The sequence below is a fragment of the Python bivittatus genome, unplaced genomic scaffold, assembly GCF_059951505.1.
Source record: "Python bivittatus isolate LINGU-HERP-01145 unplaced genomic scaffold, Pbiv_v1 ctg000480_np1212, whole genome shotgun sequence".
Taxonomy (NCBI): Eukaryota; Metazoa; Chordata; class Lepidosauria; order Squamata; family Pythonidae; genus Python; species Python bivittatus.
Genome location: NW_028277075.1, coordinates 74311073 through 74334728, shown reverse-complemented (window position 1 = coordinate 74334728; position 23656 = coordinate 74311073). Strand labels below are relative to the sequence as shown.

The 23656-nt window shown below is 39.6% G+C and overlaps 1 protein-coding gene across 1 annotated transcript in view; it reads left to right on the top strand.

Annotated features, from left to right (window-relative positions):
- LOC103054264 (unconventional myosin-X-like) overlaps window positions 1-23656 on the top strand; it is a 70224-nt gene that overhangs the window by 43681 nt on the left and 2887 nt on the right. Inside the window, exons 23-38 of the mRNA XM_025172350.2 lie at window positions 486-1271; window positions 3027-3150; window positions 4953-5196; window positions 6533-6628; window positions 7745-7838; window positions 9135-9190; window positions 10733-10875; window positions 12212-12406; window positions 14376-14533; window positions 16511-16634; window positions 17561-17858; window positions 18302-18509; window positions 18822-18958; window positions 19485-19608; window positions 20530-20979; window positions 22709-22900. Of these exons, the coding sequence (XP_025028118.2) occupies window positions 486-1271; window positions 3027-3150; window positions 4953-5196; window positions 6533-6628; window positions 7745-7838; window positions 9135-9190; window positions 10733-10875; window positions 12212-12406; window positions 14376-14533; window positions 16511-16634; window positions 17561-17858; window positions 18302-18509; window positions 18822-18958; window positions 19485-19608; window positions 20530-20979; window positions 22709-22900 (3429 nt within the window). The remainder of the gene's footprint in view (window positions 1-485; window positions 1272-3026; window positions 3151-4952; window positions 5197-6532; window positions 6629-7744; window positions 7839-9134; window positions 9191-10732; window positions 10876-12211; window positions 12407-14375; window positions 14534-16510; window positions 16635-17560; window positions 17859-18301; window positions 18510-18821; window positions 18959-19484; window positions 19609-20529; window positions 20980-22708; window positions 22901-23656) is intronic.

Genomic DNA, 23656 nt, shown 5'->3' with positions numbered 1-23656 from the left:
CATGGATAATGTGGTAGTTGCTGGGGCAGTGTTACCAACCCTGCCTGAATAGGACTGTATATTGGATCAGAACCCCATATATTCATAGAAGAATTTCTGTGAGTCCAACTTGTTGCCCCTTAATTTGGGGCTGGTTGGAAGGCATTAAGATAAAGTTGGTTCCATCACGGATAGAGCAACAGGCCTCATACAGTAATTGTCTTTGGCTGACTTTTTTTTTTTTTTTTTAAATACCATATAAATACTAGTGTATCAAAGGAGATACACTACTCATGACAATCTTCTTTTGAATTACATTCATCTTAGGGGGATTTAATACATATTCCATACTGTACCTTTGAAAAGTTAGAATAAAGAAATCTTGTGGACTCAGGAGCAGTGAAGCACTACTCGGCCATTAGGATAGCTCCTGAATTTTCAGATCTGTTGATGCCTGCCAAAACTGATCTATGAAAGTTTGTTATTTTCTTGCATTTTTGAATCAGATGGAAGTACTAAAAACCCAGGAGGAGAACCATCCACTGCAGGAAGAGGAACAGCGTCAGATGGAGGAGATTCTGCGGCTGGAAAGGGAAATTGAGAAGCTGCAATGGGAACAGAAGACAGATCATGTGTCCATTGCATGTGAGAATACCAAGAATGAGATGAAGAGGCAGCGGGAAGAAGAAATACAGAGGCTAGAGAAAGAAGCATCCAGGGTTGCACAGGAATTCTTAGAACTTCTAGATTTTGGGAACCTGGATGAAAGTGTACAAAGCTTGGAACGGTCCCTGTCTAATGAAGGAACTCTCAACATTGAATACAGCCTTGTTGCTCCACTAGCTGAGGAAGAAGAAGATGAAGGTTTTCCTGCTGATGAAGAAGGCCCACCAGTCCCCAGCCCAAGTCTGTTGAACCAGGACAGCAGCACCAGGACCAGTGATAACTATTACTCGGAGGAAGATACATCTCCAAATATGCCAGTGTCTGGGGAGGAAGAAAACAGAGAAGGTAATGCTCTGCTTCTTTCGACAGAGAGGGCTGGAAGCCCTCAGAAAGAACATCTGAAAAGCATATACTGGATAGGCTCAGAAGTAATGCAGAATGACACTGTGGAGGTGGAAGATCCAATTTACAGCTTGCCTCCAGATGTGGAGTCAGATTATGACCATGAGGAATTTGATGGCATTGTAGATGTCAGCAGCACATCAGTTGAGCCACTGAACAGGGAGGAAGCCCTGAGCAATTCTCATAGCAATGGCGTGGATTCCAATCGTGGAAGCTTGGACTCGGTGAGAATGTTTCATAACCACTGCAGTTGAATATCCCTGTTGTTAACCTGTTTCATCTTGCATAAATGATATATCATTGATACTTCCCTGATTGGTGTCATTGTCAAATTTAATTCATAACTTCCAATGAGCAACATTGGCTTGAGTTCCATAATGGAAGAAAGGCAGGATAAAATTATATTTTCACATGCCCACACACATATCCATAATTTATTCAGTCCATTGTGATATGTCTTTAACTCTGTTGGTTAATCTCTTGTGACAATACATTTGTTTATGGCTTACTTATTATCAGTCCTGAAGAACTGTTTGAAGCACTATTGTGTATGTATATCCTAGGAATATATAGATTAGTCTATGTGTGATCCATGTCAGTTTTTTATATATTCAGTCATTGGGCTTTTTTTTCCATCACAGTTTCATATTTTCCTGTGAAACTATGCTTATGTGTGTGCATGTATTGAGATGAGGACCATTAATGGTAGAGAATGTCTACCATTGTAAAAGTGGTAAGAGAAAGGTGATGTCAAACCTGGCACACTTCTTTTGGGCTTGGAACAGTGTTCAATGGGTGCTTCTAATAACTGTTCAGATGTAATGTTGCCTGAACCAAAGACCAGTCTCTGTGTTAAGTTTTTGTGTAGAGGTTAGCATTAATACTCTAAGTCTCCCTCCAACTAAGTAATCCTGAGGTCATTCTCAACAGTTATTTCCCTCCCCCATCTCAATATATTCTTGCTTCCTTCTTGCCGGAACCAAATCTGGTTTCATATTCTTCTTGTGGACTGCATGAGAGTTTGAGTGAAGAAATATTTTGCACATCAAGAAAGTGCTAGATTACTTCATGCAAATTTTCCTTATCAAATTATTGGCCCTACTATTATTTTTTAACTGTGTGTTTTTCCTGTTCCATCAGCAACATGAAAAGTACTCATCACATGGTGCTCTGTAATGTTTATTCCTGTTAAAGAGATCTCTAAAGGCATATAACTCAGGCAATTCTAGGCAACAGTGTGGTGTGTTTGGATATAATCATTGGTACATTTATATTTTCTTCCATCCTGTTATTTATATATGGCTGCTGTGATTGATTGATTGATTGATTGATTGATTATGTGTGTTAAGTCAGTTTTGATTCTTTTTTTTAATAATATTTTATTGAAATTTTAAAGTTACAAATTTAAAAGTTAGAAATAAAAAAGAAAATTGGAAATACAAAATATAAAGAAAAGGAAAAGAAAAAGTGAGATAAAGTAAAAAAAGAAAGAAAAAAGATATGAAAAATAGATAACTTCCAATCTATCTCTGGTCTTAGGAATAATAAAGCTATCATAGGTGCTAGTTTTTAATACATTAAGTAGGAATAATTCTTTGTCAAAACATATCCCATTACATTTATAATCTAATCTTCAAATCCCCATGTAAGCTTCACCCTACCTGCATTTTGCAAGTCAGTTTTGATTCTTGATGACCACATAAATAGAATTTCTCCAGGATGATCCATTCCTAACCTGACCCTTCACTGCACTGAGTCTATCCAACTTGCCATTAGTCATCCTATTATTCTCATTCATTTTTTGAATCAGTTTTTGAATGAGAGGTTTTGAAGCAACTTCTGTATAGTTGTTACTATATCTAGGGAATCAGTTTATCTAATCTGTAATAGAAGTGGGATAGAATTATCTGAAGAGAATAATACCAGTCATAAGTCTATGTATTTGTTTGCCAGATTACAATAATTCATTTTTCTCCTAGTTTCTAGATAGCAAAGATGAAGGGGATACTTATATGGACACAGATGAAGAATTCTGTAGCTGCCGAGTCACTGTGCTCAATGGATCTGGGCCAGCATATTTTCACAGCTATCTCTACATGAAGGGTAAGGAGCTTTCTCAGTGCCATGAATTCAGCAGGTTCTCTGCTTCTGCAATCACATCTCATCTTCAGTGATTTTTATTTTTTTTTTGGTTACTTGGTCCTGTATTCATTCCAGTATAAACGTTTTATCTTTTTAGAGGAGGGGTTTCAAAGGATTCCTTGCTCAAGTTGTTTCAGCGCACCTTGGAGTGATATCAAAGTGGCAGTCCAGATATTTTTTTAGATCTCGTTAAGCCTTTATGAGTATGTAAACTGGTTTTCACATTAGGATGAAAAAGGTCCAGATATTTCTTTCTCATACATACACCCCACAGGTACTCTATAAACGTTTTCCTCCTTTCCTCTCCTCCCCACCCCCCACCCCCTATTCATACTACACTCTGGCTATCTTTTCAGGGCTCTCTAGTGGCTTTTCTTACAGTTCAAACACTAGCACAAACATGCACACACTCCCCTTTCATGTGCATTCATTTGTAGCTAGCACTAGTGTGATCAAGTTACTGTATATGGCCAGTAGCCATAGGCACTGATTAGATAACGTTCTGACAGCAAGACAGTGCTTCCCACTCCCAATCTAGGTTTATAATTTATTTGTCATGTTTTTTTCCATCCCTTTCTGAAACAACTTCAGAGCTAGTATATGGGGAGGTTATCTTATTTCATCATTACAAGACTTCTGTGACTCAGGCTAAAATGAAAACTACATAATTTACCTAAAAGGAAGATAGCCCTGAACTTAAGATGAACCCTGCTATAAAGGGTAGAGCAGACAGAAAAAAAAATTATTCATCTTCATTACTATATTCTCAGTGAATCTAAGACAATCCTCCCATTTTAAAGATAAATTATTTGGAGGAAAATAAAAACCCTAGATCTTCAGATTTCCTAAAAGGGTATATGCTGAGCTTTGTAGATAGGGGAAATTAAATCCAGATCCTATACCCTTACCATCACACCACTTGGCTCACTGATTGTTTGTGAGCCAAGGTTGTCCAGTTGTAGCAAGCTTCTTCTATAACAACTGTATAGTAACACTGCAAAATCAGAAGGATTATAGCACTAATGCCTTTTTCCTCAAATCAACTTTGAGTCCCTTGCACTGTAGAAGCAAAAAGAACAGGAAACTTCTGTAGTGGTTTATGTTTTTTTCTTTTCTTCTTTAAAAAAACACCTTTATTTCGCTTTTCAAAGAAATGCATAAACAGTACAGGTATAAACAAATTATGGAATGTAAGTTTTTATTTTTATATTGGCAATTGAAGTGAATTGGGGGCTGTTCCCATTGGTCCCTTGTTATGGACAGATCACTCCCTGTTGGCCTTAGAGTTTTCCATGGCTGTATCCCACTGCAGGAGGTAGGTCCTATTCTGATGGCCCAATGGAGTCTATCAGCCCAGATGTCTAATGGATTCCATTGAGTTTCAGAGGGAGCTTGGGGTTGTTCCTAGGGTTCTGATGCATGGTTCAGTTGAGGTCTTAGTCACTGCTTGGAATGAAAGGCAATGATGACCTTGAATTGAGCCTGTGTGGACTCTCTATGTGCATGGATCCCAGAGGTCCCCTGGTTTTCAGAATTCATAGTCAGCCTCCCAAAGTGGTGGTAGCGAGATGAACAACCATATGAATTGTTTAAATACTAAGTGGATCTGAACCATACAGGATGTGTTTCATTTTTTAGGATAATCTTACAGTCCTGGGCAGGAATATAAATATATCAGTGTCTTGTCAAATACAGCTACAACAAAAGTAGAGAATATTTGATGCTTTTCCAACTGTGTTTGACTATGTTTCTTTTCCTTGCAGGGGGGTTGATGAACCCCTGGAGGCGGCGTTGGTGTGTCCTGAAGAACGAGGCCTTTATGTGGTTCCGAGCCAAACAGGAGGCCTTAAAGTCAGGCTGGCTTTATAAGAAAGGAGGAGGCATGTCCACGTTGTCTCGACGGAATTGGAAACGGCGCTGGTTTGTCCTGAGAGAGGCCAAACTGATGTATTTTGAGAATGACAGTGAAGAGAAGCTGAAAGGAACAATTGACATTAGGAAAGCAAAGTATGGAATGCTATTATTTCTCTCATTTCAAGGAAAACAAGGCTGGACCATTTAACCAAACTCATTATTCCATTATGTTCACTGTTGGAAGGAAGGAAGCAAAATTCTCAGCAGCCTGGTCTTGAGGGAAATAATTTCAGGGTCTAAGTCCCAGAGTACTTCAATATTAGCCCAAAAGCTGGAAGAGAAAATTGGTGTCTCTCTGAAGGAGGACATTTTAGGCTGTTGAATTCCAGTGTTATCAATAATGCAAAATTGCTCATCTTGTCTGAAAACCTGTTTTTCTCTCCCAGTTGATTTTGACTCACATTTTTCTCTCTGATGTTCATTACTTCTAAAGAGAGCTCTTTCCCCTCCTGTTCCTTCTAAGTTCCCAGTAGCTGCATCTTTGATATTGGGCTATTTTCCTATTCATTGTTCAAATTCTTTCAGTGGCTTTGTCTGAAGAATCAGCCTTCAGCACTGTAGCCCAAAACTATATCCAAATGTAACAGAGCAGGAGAGGGTAACTTCAGCTCTGAACCAATACCAAAAACAAATATGGTACCTAGCCATTTTGAGGTGGAAAACATATATAACAATACTATACAAGTACTAGATTGTAAATACCATTAACTGTGGTATCCCTCTGAATTGTCTAGCAGGATTAAACCTTGGGCATATAAACTTTTGCAACAGTTTATATCCATGAAATGGTGCTGAGACATTGCTGTTGACTTGTGGTGTCCCACAGAGTTGCATCTTGTCCCCCATGCTGCTGAATAGCTATATGAAACTGCTGGGGGATGTCATCAGGAGTTTTAGAGCGGGGCATTATCAGTATGTTGATGACACCCGTTTCTACTGTTCCTTAACCATTCAACACCAAGGAAGCACTTAGTATACTTGAATATTACCTGTGTTTAATAATGGCTAGATAATTAGAATAAGCTGAAGTTAAATCCAGACAAGACAGTGGTGCTGTTGGTAAATATGAAATTGGGCTCGGGATTGAGGTTCAGCCTGATTTGGATGTGACTGTCTTCCCCTGAAAGAGCAGATTTGCAATCTTAGAGTGCTCCTTGATCTTCAGCTGTCATTGGATTTGCTGGTGGCAGCTGTGGCAAGAAGCACTTTTAGGTCCCTGACAATGAAATGTTTGCTTACCTCATACTACAGTCTCCTCTGTTGTTCTCTCTTATCTGTATATGCTTGACATTACCAGGAAGGATGACCTGAGCTGCTTCTGTGAGACCAGGGGAGCTCCAAATTCCTTAATGCCAGACATGCCAGTAAGAGAGAGAAATTTTGTCAGATAGCTTTGGCACTCTGGTTCTTAACACATGGTCTTTTGCAGGGAAATTGTGGATATTCATGAGAAAGAGAATGCCCTTGATATTGTGACAGGTGATCGGGTTTACCACATAGTGGCGGAGTCACCAGAGGATGCCAGGTACTGGGCAAAAGAAAAGTTGTGTCTTTCTCTGAGCCTTTTGCTCTGCGGGTCCAGTCTCCTTGAAGTACCGGCTGTTTTTCCTTTATAATGTTGTAAGATCCTCCTTGCAACCAATTCACAAGCCCCATTGAACTGGCAGAGAAAATGTGTAATCTCTGCCAAGGTAACACATAAAGCGCTGATGCCTTACAGGTACCTTCAGTGGTAACTGTTACTTATTATGATTCAAGGGTCAGAAGATTATGCAGAAGACTTAATATCTGAATATCGGGTAGTGAAATATAGTCATAATGTCTGCTTACTGCATAGAGCTTTCATCATCTGAAGATCTTACTGTTTTGTATCTGTGCCATACTGTAGTTTAAATGGGGAGATTTTTTTAATGAAACTGATACATTGATGGCCTTTTTAACCCTTATGACTTGGTTGTTGCAGGTCACAGCTTCAGACTGTACTCAAAGAAAGTGGCCCTCACAATTGGCTTTTTCATAACCTGTTTTCCAGTCCAAAGTAGCAACTTGGATATAAATTTGCAGACATTTATCCTGTGTATGCAAATATATCCTATATATCCTATGTCAGAGTATGAGAACAACATACTGTACATTCTATACAGAAAGAATCACATTTGGTCCTTCTAAAAGATCTTTCATAGCAGAACTGAGAAAGACCTCTACCTAATATCTTGGAAAGTCACCATCTCTCAGTGACAGGAGTCATTCATTGCGTTATTCATCACATAATATGATTTGTTCGGTTTTGGCTCAGTGTGTTCTCTAAATCCAGGCAGTTTGTTGGTTAAATCACAACTGGCTAGATTCAACAAACTGTGATTAAAAACTCATGATTGATTATGCTTGAATGCATTCACTGGCCATAATAATGAGCAAAACCTGCTAAATGTAATGGTTGAACTTAGTATAAACTAGTTCTTTATAAAGATTCCCTAGAAGACATACATCTAGCTACTAATTGGTTAACTTTGTAGGAAACATTCAGGGAGAATAATTCCACAACATAATATTATGTTCTGTCTGCCTGGTAAATTACAGAAGCCTGGCATTGCTGGCCACCTAAAATGGATTCTGATTATTTATTATTTTATTTTGACAGTGACTGGTTTAATGTCCTGAGTCATGTGCATAGTGCCACGGAGCAACAGCTGAGGGAGATGCAGGATGAACAAGCCAATCCAAAGAATGCTGTGGTGAGTAACAATTAGGAGAACACCAAGCTGGGAAGATTGTGTTGTCTCTCATGAATTCAATAGTTGACTATATCTCAGTGGGCCAGCACATGCTTTGCCCACGGAGAATTCTGTGCACGCTCCTTGGTGACATGTGACAAGGCAAGAAGTGTCCCTGGTCTGAAACCCTGGAAAAGTTATTACTGATCAGTGTAGAGAAATGCAGAACCAAACATAGCAGTGGTCTGACTTGATGTAAGGTTACTTCCTATCTTCTTTTGTTGGACTAGACACTAATTATGTAGAAATAGCTGATGTTAACTACCACTGATTCTTGGTGTTACTAGTATTACCAGTAGTAATAGCTTATGTTATTACATTATGGTTCTTGAACAGGATAATTTAAAACAGCAAACTATTCACAAGCACTGTTTGGTAGGGAGTTGGGTTTGGTATAGAAGAAAGGTATATGAAGGAGCCTTGACCAATTTGAGGGCAGATATGGCAAAAAAGAATGGGATTATAGTAAAGAGAATAATGTATTAAAAAACAGCCTAACAAGTCAGGGCAGTGTTGGTGGAAGGGTATCAGATTAGCAAGTTGGCATTCAAGCACATGGAAATAAACTATGATCTTTGGTAGGGCTTGTTTGCAAGCCAGTGAGATTCCAGGGGGTTTGAAGTGCTCAGAATCAAATTGGCATAACATTTTAAAATCTTATTCCAGATACCACCTTGAATTAAAGTTGTTCTGCAACCTCACTCAACTGAAAGGTGTTTCAAGTGGCAGATTTCTGAACCAGGATGTTTGACCTTCGTATGCCATACAGAGATAATGCTGATTGCTGCTGATCAAAGTAGTCTAAATGGTATCTCACGGGATCAGCATAGAAGATCCAGTCCCCAACTGTAAACTAAAAACTCTCACTAGATGATACCATTAAATGCAACGTTAGGTGCTACAAGCCACCAGAAACAGTGTAAAATAGATTTCTTCAGAAATTGATGATAGATCCTTTTGTGGATCTTCTACACCTCAAATATAAGTGTGTTTGTATGTACATGATCAGTCTGATATGGTGTATGCGTGAAGAGAGTATTTGGGGTTCCTAATCTCCCATCTTGAGCAGAGACAGAGACAGTGCACATAGTGGTTTAACTCCAGTTATTTAAGAATCCAGCTAACTCCTAACCACATTGCTTCATTTTGGGTTCTCTGAAGCAAAGTGAGACAAAAAGGCAGGAACAGAAAATAAGTAGTTTTATAAGTACAGTTGTTCTATATTTACTATTATAAGTACCTATTGTTATTTTAAAGGGAACCCTTGATGTTGGTCTTATTGATTCTGTCTGTGCATCTGATAATCCTGACAGGTAAGTTTTGTATTTAATTTGATTGGGGTTGTTTTCTCCTTGGTTTTTTCTTCACATGTATAATTTTAACATTAGTTTAGTATAGTAGCATTGGTATAACAGGGAAATACATTTAAATTCATGAACCACACATTTAAATAAACTATAATTGCAACAGACAAAGAGCTGCTTAAAATACCTTCTCCCATTTTAAATATCTCCCAAGGGCTGTGGGTTTTTTTAGTGCATAGTCACTGATGCCAAAACCAATTGCTCTCCTCTTAGTAACGTTTGACAATCTGTAGGTTAGGGTTCTGCTGCTACAGCTTTTCATTCCTCAGCAGAGTGTTTGGAACAATCTGTATAGTTTGTAATCCCCCCAAATACTCATGTTTGAGAAGCAGCATTGCACGATTCCCCTTCCTGGGTTGGTTCCCCTCTTCTGCAGACCAAACTGTACACATCAACACATAGTGGGATGCTAAGACTGTCCTTGTACTTCTTCCACCACCATCCCATAGTGATCAGTGGCTTTTCTGGGTGGAGTGAACTTTGACCCCTTCTACATTCACCATATGGACCTGGAGAAGAGGCTGAAATTGTAGGAGGAAGTCCATGTTGGTCTATGGTGGCAAAAAAGTGGGAGTTGGACAGCACCTTTTCTGACTAACAAATGACAAACAAAATTTGATACAAAAGGTGCTGCCAGACTCCTGATTTTTTACATCCTTGAAAAAAGAAGCATAAACTCAAGGTCAATAAAATCATCTTAGATTTGGATTTCAGAAAAATGTTATTTTGAATACATAATGTTGATTACAATAATCATAACACTAAATAAAGTAAAATGTGTTAATGGTAGAGACATATTTTCTCTAATAGAGATCTCTGTTTAGCCCACAGTTAAATTGTCTGGGCTGGGGAGGGTCAACACAAGAGGTAAACTCCTGGCCAAGTGTTTTGGTCAAGACAATCCATTTGCCTTTAATCCCATTTTATCTGATTCTCTGAAAAGAATGCCTAAAGTTTGAAGAAGGAAGGAACCTGTGCTAGGGAGTGCTTGCTGTGCTAAGAACATAAAAACTACTTATCTCACTCTCTGGTTTGTTTCACATAATTCAGTGACTGTGGGAATCCCAGTAGCAGGACATGAGGTCAATACTGATATTAAGTTCACACCTCATGTTTCCCAGCCCCTGGTATTTACAACATATACGACCCCCAATAATAAAAGGCAATACTAAAGATACTTTTTCTAAATGACAAGATGGGAAGCTACAACTTGTAACTTTTCTTACTAACCATTTAGTCTGTGGGGAAATACTCTGCCTTGTCTGAGCCCCTACAGTTTGTTCATTTGTGTATTCATTCATTCAGTGCCTACCAGACCACAAACCTTCGTACAGCAGGTTTGTAAACTTCATGCTCTCTACTTTCCAGCCCTGGGAATTGGAGCTGTTCACTTCTCTTCCTGGGAAATAAATTCTGTGAACTTTAAATAGATGAGCACAGCAAGCCTTCCACGGCAAGGATGAGGTGAACCATCTTCCTTCTACTTTGCAGACCAAATTCCTTTGTGATCATCACGGCAAATAGAGTCATTCACTGCAACAGTGACATCCCTGAAGAGATGCACCATTGGATCTCTCTCCTACAGAAGCCCAAAGGCGAATCCAGGGTTGACGGACAGGAGTTTCTTGTGAGAGGTAAAAAATGACGATGCAGAGATGGCCAAGGCAGAAATAATCAGCTAAATCATTTCTCAGTGTGAAATGTTGAGCCAGTATATGTGTGGGAGATACAGTTCTCTTCTGGAAGTCATCAAAGATAGGAAAGGCTGAAAATAGCAACTATCAATTGAATAATTATCAAGTTTTTGCATCTTTTGTTACCTGGCAGAGTAGGCACATGGAACAGCCTACGTTCTGCTGGTAAAAGGATTCTGTTAGAATGCTATTTTCGGCCAGTCACTAGAGCAGTGTTTCTCAACCTTAGCAACTTTAAGATGTGTGGACTTCAACTCCCAGAATCCCCCAGCCAGCTTGCTGGCTAGGGAATTCTGGGGCTTGAAGTTCACACATCTTAAAGTTGCCATGGTTGAGAAACACTGCTCTAGAGTAATAACAGAGTGCTCAGTCTTCTCACGTACAGAGAGAGTGGCACTGGCAGCAGCTGAATACAAAGCTGCCAGTGGCCAGGAGACTTGAGACAATATCCTGGCTAAAAGAGTGAGCTATTAAATTCTGAGCCAGGAGTTCATTAGGTGGCTATCTGGCAACCTGCTGAAAGGCTCTACAGGGGGATTGTGAGGATTACTGTAAAGATACATGTGAAGCAGCTCAGGGGATTGAAGCAGGCTATATAAATGTTTATATAAATAATTCTGAACAAAACATGCTGAACTTAGCACATTGTACTTAGTTTAAAGCTCCCTCCCTTTTTTTTGTTTGGATTAGTATTGTTCCTCAGGAGCCATAGGTGTTTTGGTGTTATTCGCAATTTTATTTATCATTGATAGTTATTCATCTATGATATTGTTTTGCTGTTTTGAAGTTCTTACTGAAAGAAAGGAATGTGAGATGCTTACAGTCTCTCTGGATTGGAGTTGCATAGAAACCCCAGCAAATAAACAAACAAACAAATTAAAAAAATAAACATTGTTGCTTAGTTCAACAAAGTGCAACTGTTGGGGCAGTTGTATAATGCAATTTCATGTAATTGAAATTATATTAAATATAATTATTCCCCATGGGTTAATAATTATCCCCTTTTGTCACATTAAGAATGATTACTTGGTGGCCACTTTTAAAGGACACTGAAGACCATGCCCCAAACTGTTGGAAGCCAACTGCAGCCCTGGGAGCCTCATATGGTGCAATCCTAGTGCAGTTACTTTAAGTAGACAGTCAGAAGGTGAAGCCAGAAAGCAAACTGGAAGATCTGATGGTTCACCATAACCCCATCAGCAGCCATGAGCAGATGCACCAAAGGAGCACAAGTTTTCTCTTGCTCAGGTTCATGGAATCCTGTATTTTCTGTCAGGGTGGCTACATAAGGAGGTCCAGAGCAACAGCAAGACATCATCCCTGAAGCTGAAGAAACGCTGGTTTGTACTGACCAGCACTGCCCTTGACTACTACAAGTCTTCAGAACGCAGTGCCACCAAGCTTGGGACACTTGTTCTCAATAGCCTCTGCTCAGTGATCCAGCCCGATGAAAGAATCTTCAAAGAAACTGGTAAGAAATATGTAAGGAAGTTGCATGGTTGAATATCTCCAAGTTCTTCTGACACTTGCAAAAAGTTCTGAGAATTTTATTGCATCCATTATGTGCAATTATAAATAGGTGGAAATATCATGTCTGTATTTGCAATTGGACAAAGGCATAATACATTGTGGGCAAACACCTGTATTCTGCATGCAGAACACAAATGGGCAAATATTTATTTTATTTATTTTAAAATGTTTAAATAAATAAAATAAATTGCTACATAAAAGAAAAAAGAAAGTGAGAAAGGACGTAGATGAAAAATAAAATACCAGTAAATAAACAGATAATTTACAGTTGTCATAAAATTTAAGATTCATTATTTTGTTGATTAAATAATTAATTGATAATATAAAATTAAACTCATATCATCTTGAGAAATAATTGTAAACATTACAAAATGCTGAACATTATTATTCATATTGATGTCACCAGTTTTTTTTGGTTGTTCAGTCGTTAAGTCGTGTCACCAATTTATCATTATCTAAATTAAGTGCACATGATCTTATGAAAAAAAAAAAAGAAAAATAAATACTAAAAACAAATCCCTGAATAGCAGAATGTCAGTATTAGAAGGTGCCAGCGTAGCCAACAGACTTCACAGATATTTATGGTATAAAGATACAAAAGAAAATTTAAAAAGGACCTATTATGAAACAGTTTGATGAGGATATGGAATTCCACAAAAACAGTAAGTCCAATCTTGCCTTTAGCCTCACCCTCACCCTAAAATGCCTTTTATTCTGGATACAATTATTGTAGAAAAAGTGTAATTAGTATGCAGATATGGTGTATCCAGACTCTAGAAATAAACTAAATATCACAATTGGTTAAGATATATGCTGATAACCATGAGGACAAATTTAGCCCAACTTTCGAAAAGAGATACTTTGCTGACAATATCAGACTAGGAAACCAAACTTGGGAGATACACAGCACTGGCAAAATTAACAGTATACGTCCAGAACAGAAGTTTGACTACATTTGAGCAAGAATGGCTTCCCTATACAGTATATTACTTGTCACACAACAAGGCAAATTCCAGTACTCCAGTTACAGTTTTTAAGGGAGAAATAATTGATGTAAAGATAGTAACTGTATGCAATTTTAATGTTTATAAATAATTTGTTGTAATCACCAGTTGGATACAATGGGAGGGAATCTAGAACTTAATATTGTTTTTTACAAATGGACAGATCTTTTGCCCTTAGTGATAAAATGGGGCAGGAGGTTCCAACTAAGAACTGCATGCCCCTAACCAGGGCTACACCCAGTGAGTGGGTGAGTTCTTACACTAAAACACACATATTCTCACATATCATTTATTTGAAGTGGTTCAGGCACACAATCGGCTTTTCTTTTGTATAATCATTCACTTCTAGAGAAACAAAGCGATCTTTTACATTTTCCTTGAATGCTGGGTTAGGAGAACGAAGTCCCTTCTCATCCAGTATGGGAGGAAATTAAGCTGCTAAAAGAGAAACAGATTGCTCTGCTTTTCCACTAGCAACTTGCTTACCTTCCATGCTTGGCCAGAGAAAAACAGAAAAATATAATCAGATCTTAGCTCTGCATTCAGAACTGAGAAGGCCAGAAGTTATTCCTGAACTAATATTCTGCATCCTGCAGATCTTAATATTTCACCCACTAGTTTCTCGAAGCAAAACGGGCTCCCATGTTGGATGAATGATGGAACAGTCCTAATCAGGGAGGTTTTAATCAGCATTCTGATAGCTGAACCAATAGCTTTCAGAGCCTTTTGGCTGCGCATTTAACATTACATCACACTGCAGTTGAATGGTATGTTAAATAGAACATATTGCCTTCAGATCTTGGCTGGTAGCACCTCTTCCCTGTCTTCTCCACTGCCATGCTTGTTATTTACTGCACTGCAATAGCTTATATAACCCTCTCCCCTTGGTTGTGTTTGTGCCAGCAGGCTACTGGAACATCACCGTGCATGGCAGAAAGCACTCATACCACCTCTACACAAAGCTATTGAATGAGGCCATGCGCTGGGCCTCTGCCATCCAAGGAGTCATTGACAGCAAAGTTCCCATTGAAACACCCACACAGCAACTTATTCGTGACATTAGGGTAAGTTCCTCCAAATTTTAATTGAGCTCTACAGAGAAGTTAAGCGGAACTGGGGTTTATATTAATTGAAGCCACAGTTGAATCTCCTTGGGGATATGAACTCAGCTCCAGGGTCCTGGCCAGCCTTTCTTGTTTTTAATCACAAATGCACTTCATAATGTATGAACCTTCTTGACTCCCATCCCCATCATAAATGTGGGAATATTTCTAAAAAAGTTATACTAGATCCTTTTATGTCACAGGCACAAAACATCTTAAATCTGATGAACATTCCTTTCTCCCTTATCATCTAACCTTTTAGGATTAGTCCCTTTGCAAAAAAGTCAATAGATGAAGAAGTGCATCTTGCAGAATATTCAAATAATCTACGAGTAGAAATCTCTAAAATTTAACTCATGCTGTATATGTGAGATCTACTTAATTATAGAAAGAGGAATAGAAAATACTCTTTAGAACTGAATTTCCTATGGTAGTCTTCCTTTTTGCCTGTCATCTTCTAAGTATGTAGTTTCTCCATGCACTAACTGTAGAATAATCCAGTACAGGCACATGATTTTTTTTTGTATGTAAATAATAGACATTTGATAATATTATGTAGCTACATAGATATGCATTTTCCACCACAGATTTTAGCTACAGTAGCAGATCCCTCGTGGTGTGTGTTAGACACATATATGTACAGCATAATAAAGGCTACATATTTTAATGGGGTCAGGGGCTCAAATCATTAGTACAGCATATATGTCACATACAGAAGATCTCTGGTTCAATAGATGGTAAGTTCAGTGTAGGGAGGAAAAAAAGATTTGTCATATCAAGACCAGGGAAAGGCTGTGACTGAGACACTAGAAATCAACTGCTAGTCCAAATAAGCAGCACTGGCTTTATGGACCAGAAGGCAGATTTAATTCTCCACACTAAGAGGAATTCTTTGCTAATCTGTGCCACAGTTCTTGCAGCTTGTCTTCTCAGTAGCGGCATTTAGGGCCTCGACAGGGAGAGCTACTCTGCACATGCTCTCCCACACTGAGCCATTCAAGTGAAGAACCTGAGTATGCTTAGCCTTGAGAAAAGACAGCAGAGAAGGGATATGATTGCACTTTTCCACTAACTGAAAGGGTGTCAAGAATACAGAACACAGAATTTAAGTTCCTGGAAGGCAGATTCCAACTGCGTGTTAGAAAAAACTTCCAAACAGAGCCATTCTAGCACTGCAGTCCACTACTGAGGCAGATGATGGTCTTCCCTTCCTTAAGTGTGTTCAAGTGGAGGCTGATCGGCTGTCCGTCCGGGATGCTTTAACTTGAACTTGTTGGCCTAAAAGGCCTATTCCAACTCTCCTTCTCCAATGCCTGAGACCAAAGGAAGCTGATTCTTGGTACGGTCTAGTAAAAAGGAAGCCCCTCAAAGAAGTGCAACGTGGAAAAGTATACAAAAATACTACTTCAAGTTTCCTCAGTAAAGAATGCTATGTATTTTTTAATAAAAATCATGTATTTCTAAATATTTGAAATCTTCCCCAATAAAATGGCTGTGCTTTAGATGTTGTATTGAATACATTTCCACTGAAGCCCTCTGTAGATTTGTTTTGAAAGCTTCCCTGTGCTGAATTGTAGTCAACATGCACATCACATAATTGCACTATAGTCAGTGGGAGCATTTCTGCTTACTACTAGCAAATGTACAGGGTGTATCAAAAGTCAGGCCCCATAGATAATTTATTATATAAATTAAATGTTCAGATGGGTGGCCATTTTCTTCTGAACACTTCCCTATTTGTTTGACGCGTGACCTTTCAACATTCCTAAGTACAGTAATATTTTCTCTGAAAAAAATAATTAATAAAATGTATTGTGATTGGCCTATGGGGCCTGGCTTTTGGTAGATCCTGGATATTTGGAGGGAAAAGGCAAAGCTGCTGGAAACATCTCTATTACTTTCTCTCTCTCTCTCCCTGCCCCCTTCTGTTTACTTCAGGAAAATAGTACACATTCTGAAGTGGTAGAACAAATCTACCGAAGGAATCCCATCCTGAGATATACCCAGCATCCTTTGCACTCACCACTGCTGCCACTGCCCTATGGGGATGTTGGGATCAACAGTAAGTAACTGTGGCTTTGACATTTGGGAAGCCAAGTCAGAAGGTACAAAAGAAACAGTTGTCAAAATGTAGCTGGCGAGAGGACATGACAAAGTTACCGAGTATCAAGTCTCATGTCTAGAAGACTAAAAATGACCAGTACAATCCTATGGATATTTGATTGAAAAGCAAGATCCAGTAATTTTAGTGGGACAAATTCATAAGTGTGCATAAGAAGGAACAATGATTTTAGTGGGACTGTCTTTAGATTAAGCATGCAAAACTGAATTTGTTCTGTAAATAGGAGGAAACACTCTTGTATTCACAATGTTGAAAAAAAAACCATATATGCAATTAATAATAGTAATAATATTTAACAAAAATATATCTCACCCAAACAGATGGGAGCCATCATGAATTCTACTGGTAATTTGGTTCCCTTTTCCAAGCTGAGCTGAATAAAATCAATTTTATTATGCTTTTTTTTATTATATCAATTATCTTCCTAGCTCAGAGGGTCTTTTTCTGCCTTTCACAGCAGAGTAGAATCTAGTACCTTTCCAGATGGAAAAGAGAAGGCAGATGGTGGAGAACCCCCCTTCTACACTGTTTTAGAAGAGAAGTTATGCACACTATTCTGTGTGACTGCAGTGCATGAGTAGAGCAACCTTCCCCAATCTGGCACTGTCCAGATGTGATCAATTTCATCTACCACAATCCCATAATCTCTCATAGTTTTAGACATCTGGTGGATACCAATTCAGAGAAGCTAGTATAGACATTTGTACTGTGCTTTGCAACACTCTGAGGGGCATATATGTGATTTTCATAAGATTACTATGTTTAAACTTGAAACTTCATAAGAAACACATACTTCCAAAGGAGATACTTTGGTAACTGATCGCCCTCTACCCTGCCTTATTCTTGTGGCTCTTCTCCCCTTATAGTGCAGCAAGAGAAGGGCTACAGCAGTCTTCAGGACGAAGCCATGAAGATCTTCAACTCCCTTCAGGAAATTGAGTCAGTGTCTGACCCTATCCCCATTATCCAGGGCATCCTTCAGACCTGCCATGACCTCAGGGGCCTCCGAGATGAAGTCTATTGTCAGCTGATCAAGCAAACCAATCATGTGCCACAGCCCAGCAGCCCTGGCAACCTTCATCACTGGCAGTTAATGAGCTGCATGAGCTGTACCTTCCTTCCTAGTAGGGGAATCCTCCGTTACCTCAAGTTTCACCTCAGGAGGTAAGAGCTATTCTGCACACGCTTTACTGCTGCTTATTGCCCCTGGGTTTGGATCGCAGCTGAAAAAGTTAAAACTAGGGCAGATGCTTGGAGAGATTCTGATCCATGCTTTATTCCCTGTATGTTGTAAAAACCCCAATGCAGTATGGCTTTCGGTGTCTTTCCTAACACTCTATTACACAGTTGTGCCCTTTTTTCCCCAAAGCTGTAAATGAAAATGTAAATACTAGTCCTGAGGTCAGAAAGCCATAAATACCCTCTGGTGGGAGATGCTCTAATTAGTACGATTTGTTTAAAACAAATGACATAATCTTCTTCGTAGGTGGTAAGTAACCTATGGCCTTTGGATGAGTTTGGCCTCTCTTCTGCCCTGTACAAATGATTGCAGGGTTCTGGATCAAAATTTGCTATAGAGCACTGTACCTCTTCTTTTCCCTTCCCAGAGTAAAAGATCTCTTTCTGGGCACGGAAGTAGACCAATATTCTCAGTTCATCAGCGATTCACTGAAGAGAACCAAGAGCAGAGAATTTGTCCCCTCCCAGGAGGAAATACAAGCACTTATTGCTCGGGAGGAAATGACCACTACTGTCTATTGCCATGGAGGGGGTTCCTGTCAGATCACTATCAATTCTCACACCAGTGCAGGAGAGGTAAGAATACAAGCAGCTTGTGGAAGATTGGGCTGCCTAGGAACTCTATAATTGCTGTCTCTTCACTGACTGATCCAAGAAAGAAGATTAAAAAAAGCATTTACTTCATAGTGACAGCATTGGAAATGGAAGCTCTCTCTTCCTTTCTGATCCACAGACCAATTCATTAGAAGTTCTGCCTCAAATGTACATCCTTTGTCCAGTCTGTTTACAGCCTTTCCAAATCATGTCTTATAGCCTAGTCCCATTGTTGAACAATGATGGAATAACATGATTGGTCTCAACTTCCCCACCTTCTCTCTCTCTTTCCAGGTGGTAGAGAAGCTGATCCGGGGGCTGGCCATGGAAGACAGTCGGAATATGTTTGCCCTCTTTGAGCGCAATAAGCATGTAGATAAAGCCATTGAGAGTCGGGTGATTGTGGCAGATATTCTGGCCAAGTTTGAGAGGTAAGAATAATCACTATACTGTACTTGGACGTCAGGTGTGTAAGACATAGCTGTAAAGTTGAGTATCCATAGTGTGAAAACACCCATACAAATTATTCAGATCCCATCCCCTCTGCTTAAATTTAGTCTTTGTTTCTTGCTAAGAAGGCTGTGGCTCATTTGTAACACCATGCTTCACATATCTAAACCTGTACTCACACAAGGTTACAAATGTATCCTGGAAAACTGATGAGGAAGTTTTTTCAGCCCTTTCTGTTTCTTGGCCTCCCTAGATCTGGGCCACATGTTGCCCCATTACCTATAATGCCTGAAGTTTCTCACAAACAGCAGCATCTCACAAGTTTCCTTGTCCCCACTTCATACTACTATTCACAGGGATGTGAAAATGTTGGTGGTGTGCCATGTGCTGAGTTCTTCCAAATGCTACAGCAGGAGTTGCAAGAATAGTTTTCAGTAACATCCCTGTGACATCTTAGTCTTCTTGATCCATGACCCAAATGTCACCAAACTCTCCTCTCATGTTTAGACTTGCTGGAGCCATGGAAGAGGATGTGGACGGCCATTGGCAGCTGTATTTCAAACTGTATTGCTTCCTGGATGTTGAAAATGTTCCCAAGGAGGGAGTGGAATTTGCCTTTATGTTTGAGCAGGTAAGCCTTCCATGGGTTTGTACAACTTAATTGGGTCAAGGATGGGTTTAGTATGTTGAGCAAATGGAGAAACGTAATCAGCAGTGGGATAGGAGAGGTTTCGCCTTAGCCCCAAGAGCCCGAGGGTTGTTTTAGATTAAAGTATTCTCGGCTTGTCAGCAGTGCCAAGCAAATGCCCAAACCCTATCAACATTGGGCTAGTTTTTAAAGCACATCCAGTCAGTCCTGGATAAAAAGAATTAGAGATATCCAGAGGCTGAAAAACATTCTGAATTTCAGAATTCAGTACTAAGGTTAACAGCACAGAACATACCTCCTCAAGGTCAAGTGGCTACAGAGCCCAAGCCAGACCTATCGCTGCCCTCTCGGCAGCCAGTGGGAAAGGGGGCAGTGATGAAGACTTGCTTGTACCCCATTGGTATGAAGCCTTATTAAAAAACCAGACAGAACTGGAAAAAGTAGGTGGGAATTCCACATTCCCTAAAATTATAGTTCTTGACACAGTGAGAGTATGTACTGCCAGGAGGATTGATTAGGACTGGGTTAGGAGCTGACTGGGTTAAGACATTACATGAATGAATCAGGAGGTTGGTGGTTGGATGGATCAGATTGCATTGACCTGCTTTAGCATGTTGCTGTGGACAAACCAAATTGATCTACATTACCCGAGAAAACAAGATGTGAATCACAATGTTGTAATTACGATAAAATGGAATTCCAAAGTTAGAGCAAACTTTTATTTTGCTGAACATCTTCTAGATTTTAATCGTAATAGCTGTGAGCTCACGTTTTGCACAAAGCCTTAGTACTAGTATCACCTGTGAGGTATATGTCCTGAAAAGTGATACTATTTTAATAGAGTGTCCTAACAAATGTAAAATATAAAAATCTGGGAATAATTGTTACTTCTGACTTCAACAGGCTCATGAAAGTCTCATTGATGGCCATTTCCCAGGCCCAGAGGAGACTCTGCAGCACTTGGCATCGCTGAGACTGCAGTACCTTTATGGGGACTATTCCAAAATCTCCTGGTCCCTCGATAGCATCTATCCAGTGAACCGGCTGAAGTTGAAAATCCTGCAGTCAATGAAGAGTAGTGGCTCCAGCAGCCACGCTCTGGAGAGAAGGCGGACCAGCTTCCTGGAGGGCACTCTGAAGCGCGGCTTCAAGACAGGCTCAGTGAAGAAGCAAAAAGTGGAAGAGGAGCAGATGGCAGAGATGTGGGTGAAAGAAGAACTGTCAGCAGCTCGGGCCAGCATAACAGAAAAGTGGAACAAGCTGCAGGGGTTGCCGCAGCAACAGGCCATGGTGGCTTACATGGCAATCATGAAGGAATGGTCAGGTTATGGCTCCACTCTCTTTGATGTTGAGGTGAGAGGGACATAGAAGAGCATGTGGGTAAGGTACCGTGATACTCATCAGCACCATTATCTCTGTACATACCTTCACCTATAGCCCGAGCGTCCTCCTGATGTTTGTGTTTTTCCCCTCAATCCATTAATTGGTTTGTGGGGGTGAAACATTGGCCTCTATCCACCTGACATCTTAGAGCTCTCGGTCCCATATGGACTGAAACACAATCCAAGGAAGGAAACATAGCATGAGACAAAGGTTTTGCCCTTTCAGTACTCCCAGCTGCCAAGGAAGGAAGGAAAGGAGGGACAAGGTAAAGAAGAAAACTGGGATGGCAGTAAGAAAAAGAAGGAAGCTAGAGGGTGAACGTACAGTATGCATGTTTTTGAGTTGGTGATTCTAGATTTGTATTGTATTGTGAGGTTCAGATAACACCTCTTGTAATCAGGGTCTTCAGAAAGTTACTTGCTTTCTGGCATCACCTGCTTGTCTTTGTTTTGTGACTGGATGTGCCCGCCCTGAAAGCTATTTTGTGATCTGGCATTCCCACATTGCTACCATTTTGTCATGTGCCCATGATATTTTTTCAAAATCCTGCTAAGTCCCTTTGCTCAAAATGTCTGTAGACAATTCTTGCACCTGAGTTAACCGTTTCTAAAATATTTTTATTTATTTATTTTTATTTATTCATCAAATTTGTCACCACCCATCTCATGAAACGACTCTGGGCAGTTTAGAACAAGATAAAAATTCATTAAAATACAACATAAAAACAATCCTAAAAATAAATAGGTTCCAAGAAGATGGAAAATTGGCAAGTAATTGCAGGGATTTTTATGCATGTTGTTTCAGCCATCTTTATATATAAAAAAATCTTACACTGTTATATTATCCCTGTGATAAGGAAGGTACCTGTGATAAAATTCTACAATGACTTGCTGAAGAGCTCGTGCAATACAGAAGTTAAGATGCTCAACAGAGAACTGGAGATTTTCACTTCAAAAATATTCAACACTGAGCTAGGACTTTAATCGGGGATGGCTTCTTTCACAACTTGTTGCTTTAATTACAATAGTGGCTCTTAATATATCACTTCTGAACATGGACACTTCCAATTTTCTGTCTGGATAAGGACTATTTTTGTTGGGATAGGAAAGTGTGTCAAGAGTCCATTTGTTATAGCTGGACACTAGATGTTATACAGGGCACATGCACCTGAGCTAGTAGCTTGCTGGGGGGCTCTGAAAGACATCCCTAAATGGTAGATTTGTACTTGCAAAACATTTATTTCAAGTCCCTTTTCCCTTCCCTTTCCAAAGTTCCCATTGCTCCTTTTCCAACTGATCCTACACATTTAATGCCTCTTAAAATGACATCAGTGGCTAGAAACCCTCAGCACAAAGTGCAGAACAAGCTAAGGCCTGTATAATTTCATCTGCCAAACAATTGGCTCTCTATTTTCTTTTCTTTTGTGGGTGGAGAAGTCCTTGTATTAAAGGATAGCATAGAAAGTTTCTGAATAAATGAGCAATTTTAATTTTATTTAATACTTTTCAATTGATGTTTTGAGAAATCTTTGCAAAATTCATTAATGGAAAAAGACAAGGGTCGGAGGGGCCTGCGGGTGGGGTGGGGAAAGGAGCTGTTTATACATCATGTACTTCCTGTCAGTTTTGGCCAAGTGTGGTTTCCTCAGTTACACTATACCATCCCTGTTTGCTAACACTTCTTAATTCTTTTCCTGTAGTGCAAAGAAGGTGGCTTTCCAAATGACCTTTGGCTCAGCGTCAATACAGAGAACGTGTCACTGTACAAACGGGGGGAGCCGAAGCCTCTGGAAACTTTCCAGTATGAGCAGATTATCTTCTTCGGAGCTCCCCAGCCCAACACCTTCAAGCTAACTGTGGATGAAAGAGAGATGTACTTTGAAACCCCCCAGGTACATTTTAGGGAATTCTTGTCTCAAGAATTCAAGCAGCCTCAAGAATGACTCTTCTAAAGCAAGATGGGCTAGACCAGTGGTTCTCCAACATTTTGGACTCAGGGCTCCTTGACATTCTTAAAAATGATTGAGGACCCCAAAAAGCTTTGGTTTTTGTAGGTTCTATCCATCCATCCATCCATCCTGTATTAGAAATGAAAACTGAGAAATGTTAAAATATTTGACTTGCGGACCCCTTGAAAGGGTCTCAATGACCTCCAGGAGTCCCCAGACCACACTTTAGGAACCGCTAGGCTAGACAAAGTATATGGTATAGCAGCTAATTATGTAACTAATTGGGAAATTAGGTGGCTGCTAAGCACATCAGGCAATCCCTTCATAGACCAAGTTTTCCTTCTGCTGTTTGCTCCAAATCCAGAACAGAAAACAGGCTAAGACCTTCTAATATATCTTAGGGTAATCTTGGGTAGATAGGCAAGGGCTTCTGAATTTTTGAGCAATAGCAAGTAAAATAGTCTTTTAAAACTGCCATAACGTACTCTGGATATATTTTTGTATGTGAGAGGAGGAATTCCTTTTCTAGGATGATGATAGCCACACAGATTCATTTTTTACACGTTTATTTATATATATCAAGCTCTAAAATGGGCATTTTAAGCGTTTACTAAAAATTTGCAGAAAGATAGAATTCTAATAAAATAATGACCCTAAAAACAGTTTAGCAACAATAGTATCAGAAAAGAAAGTTTTAAG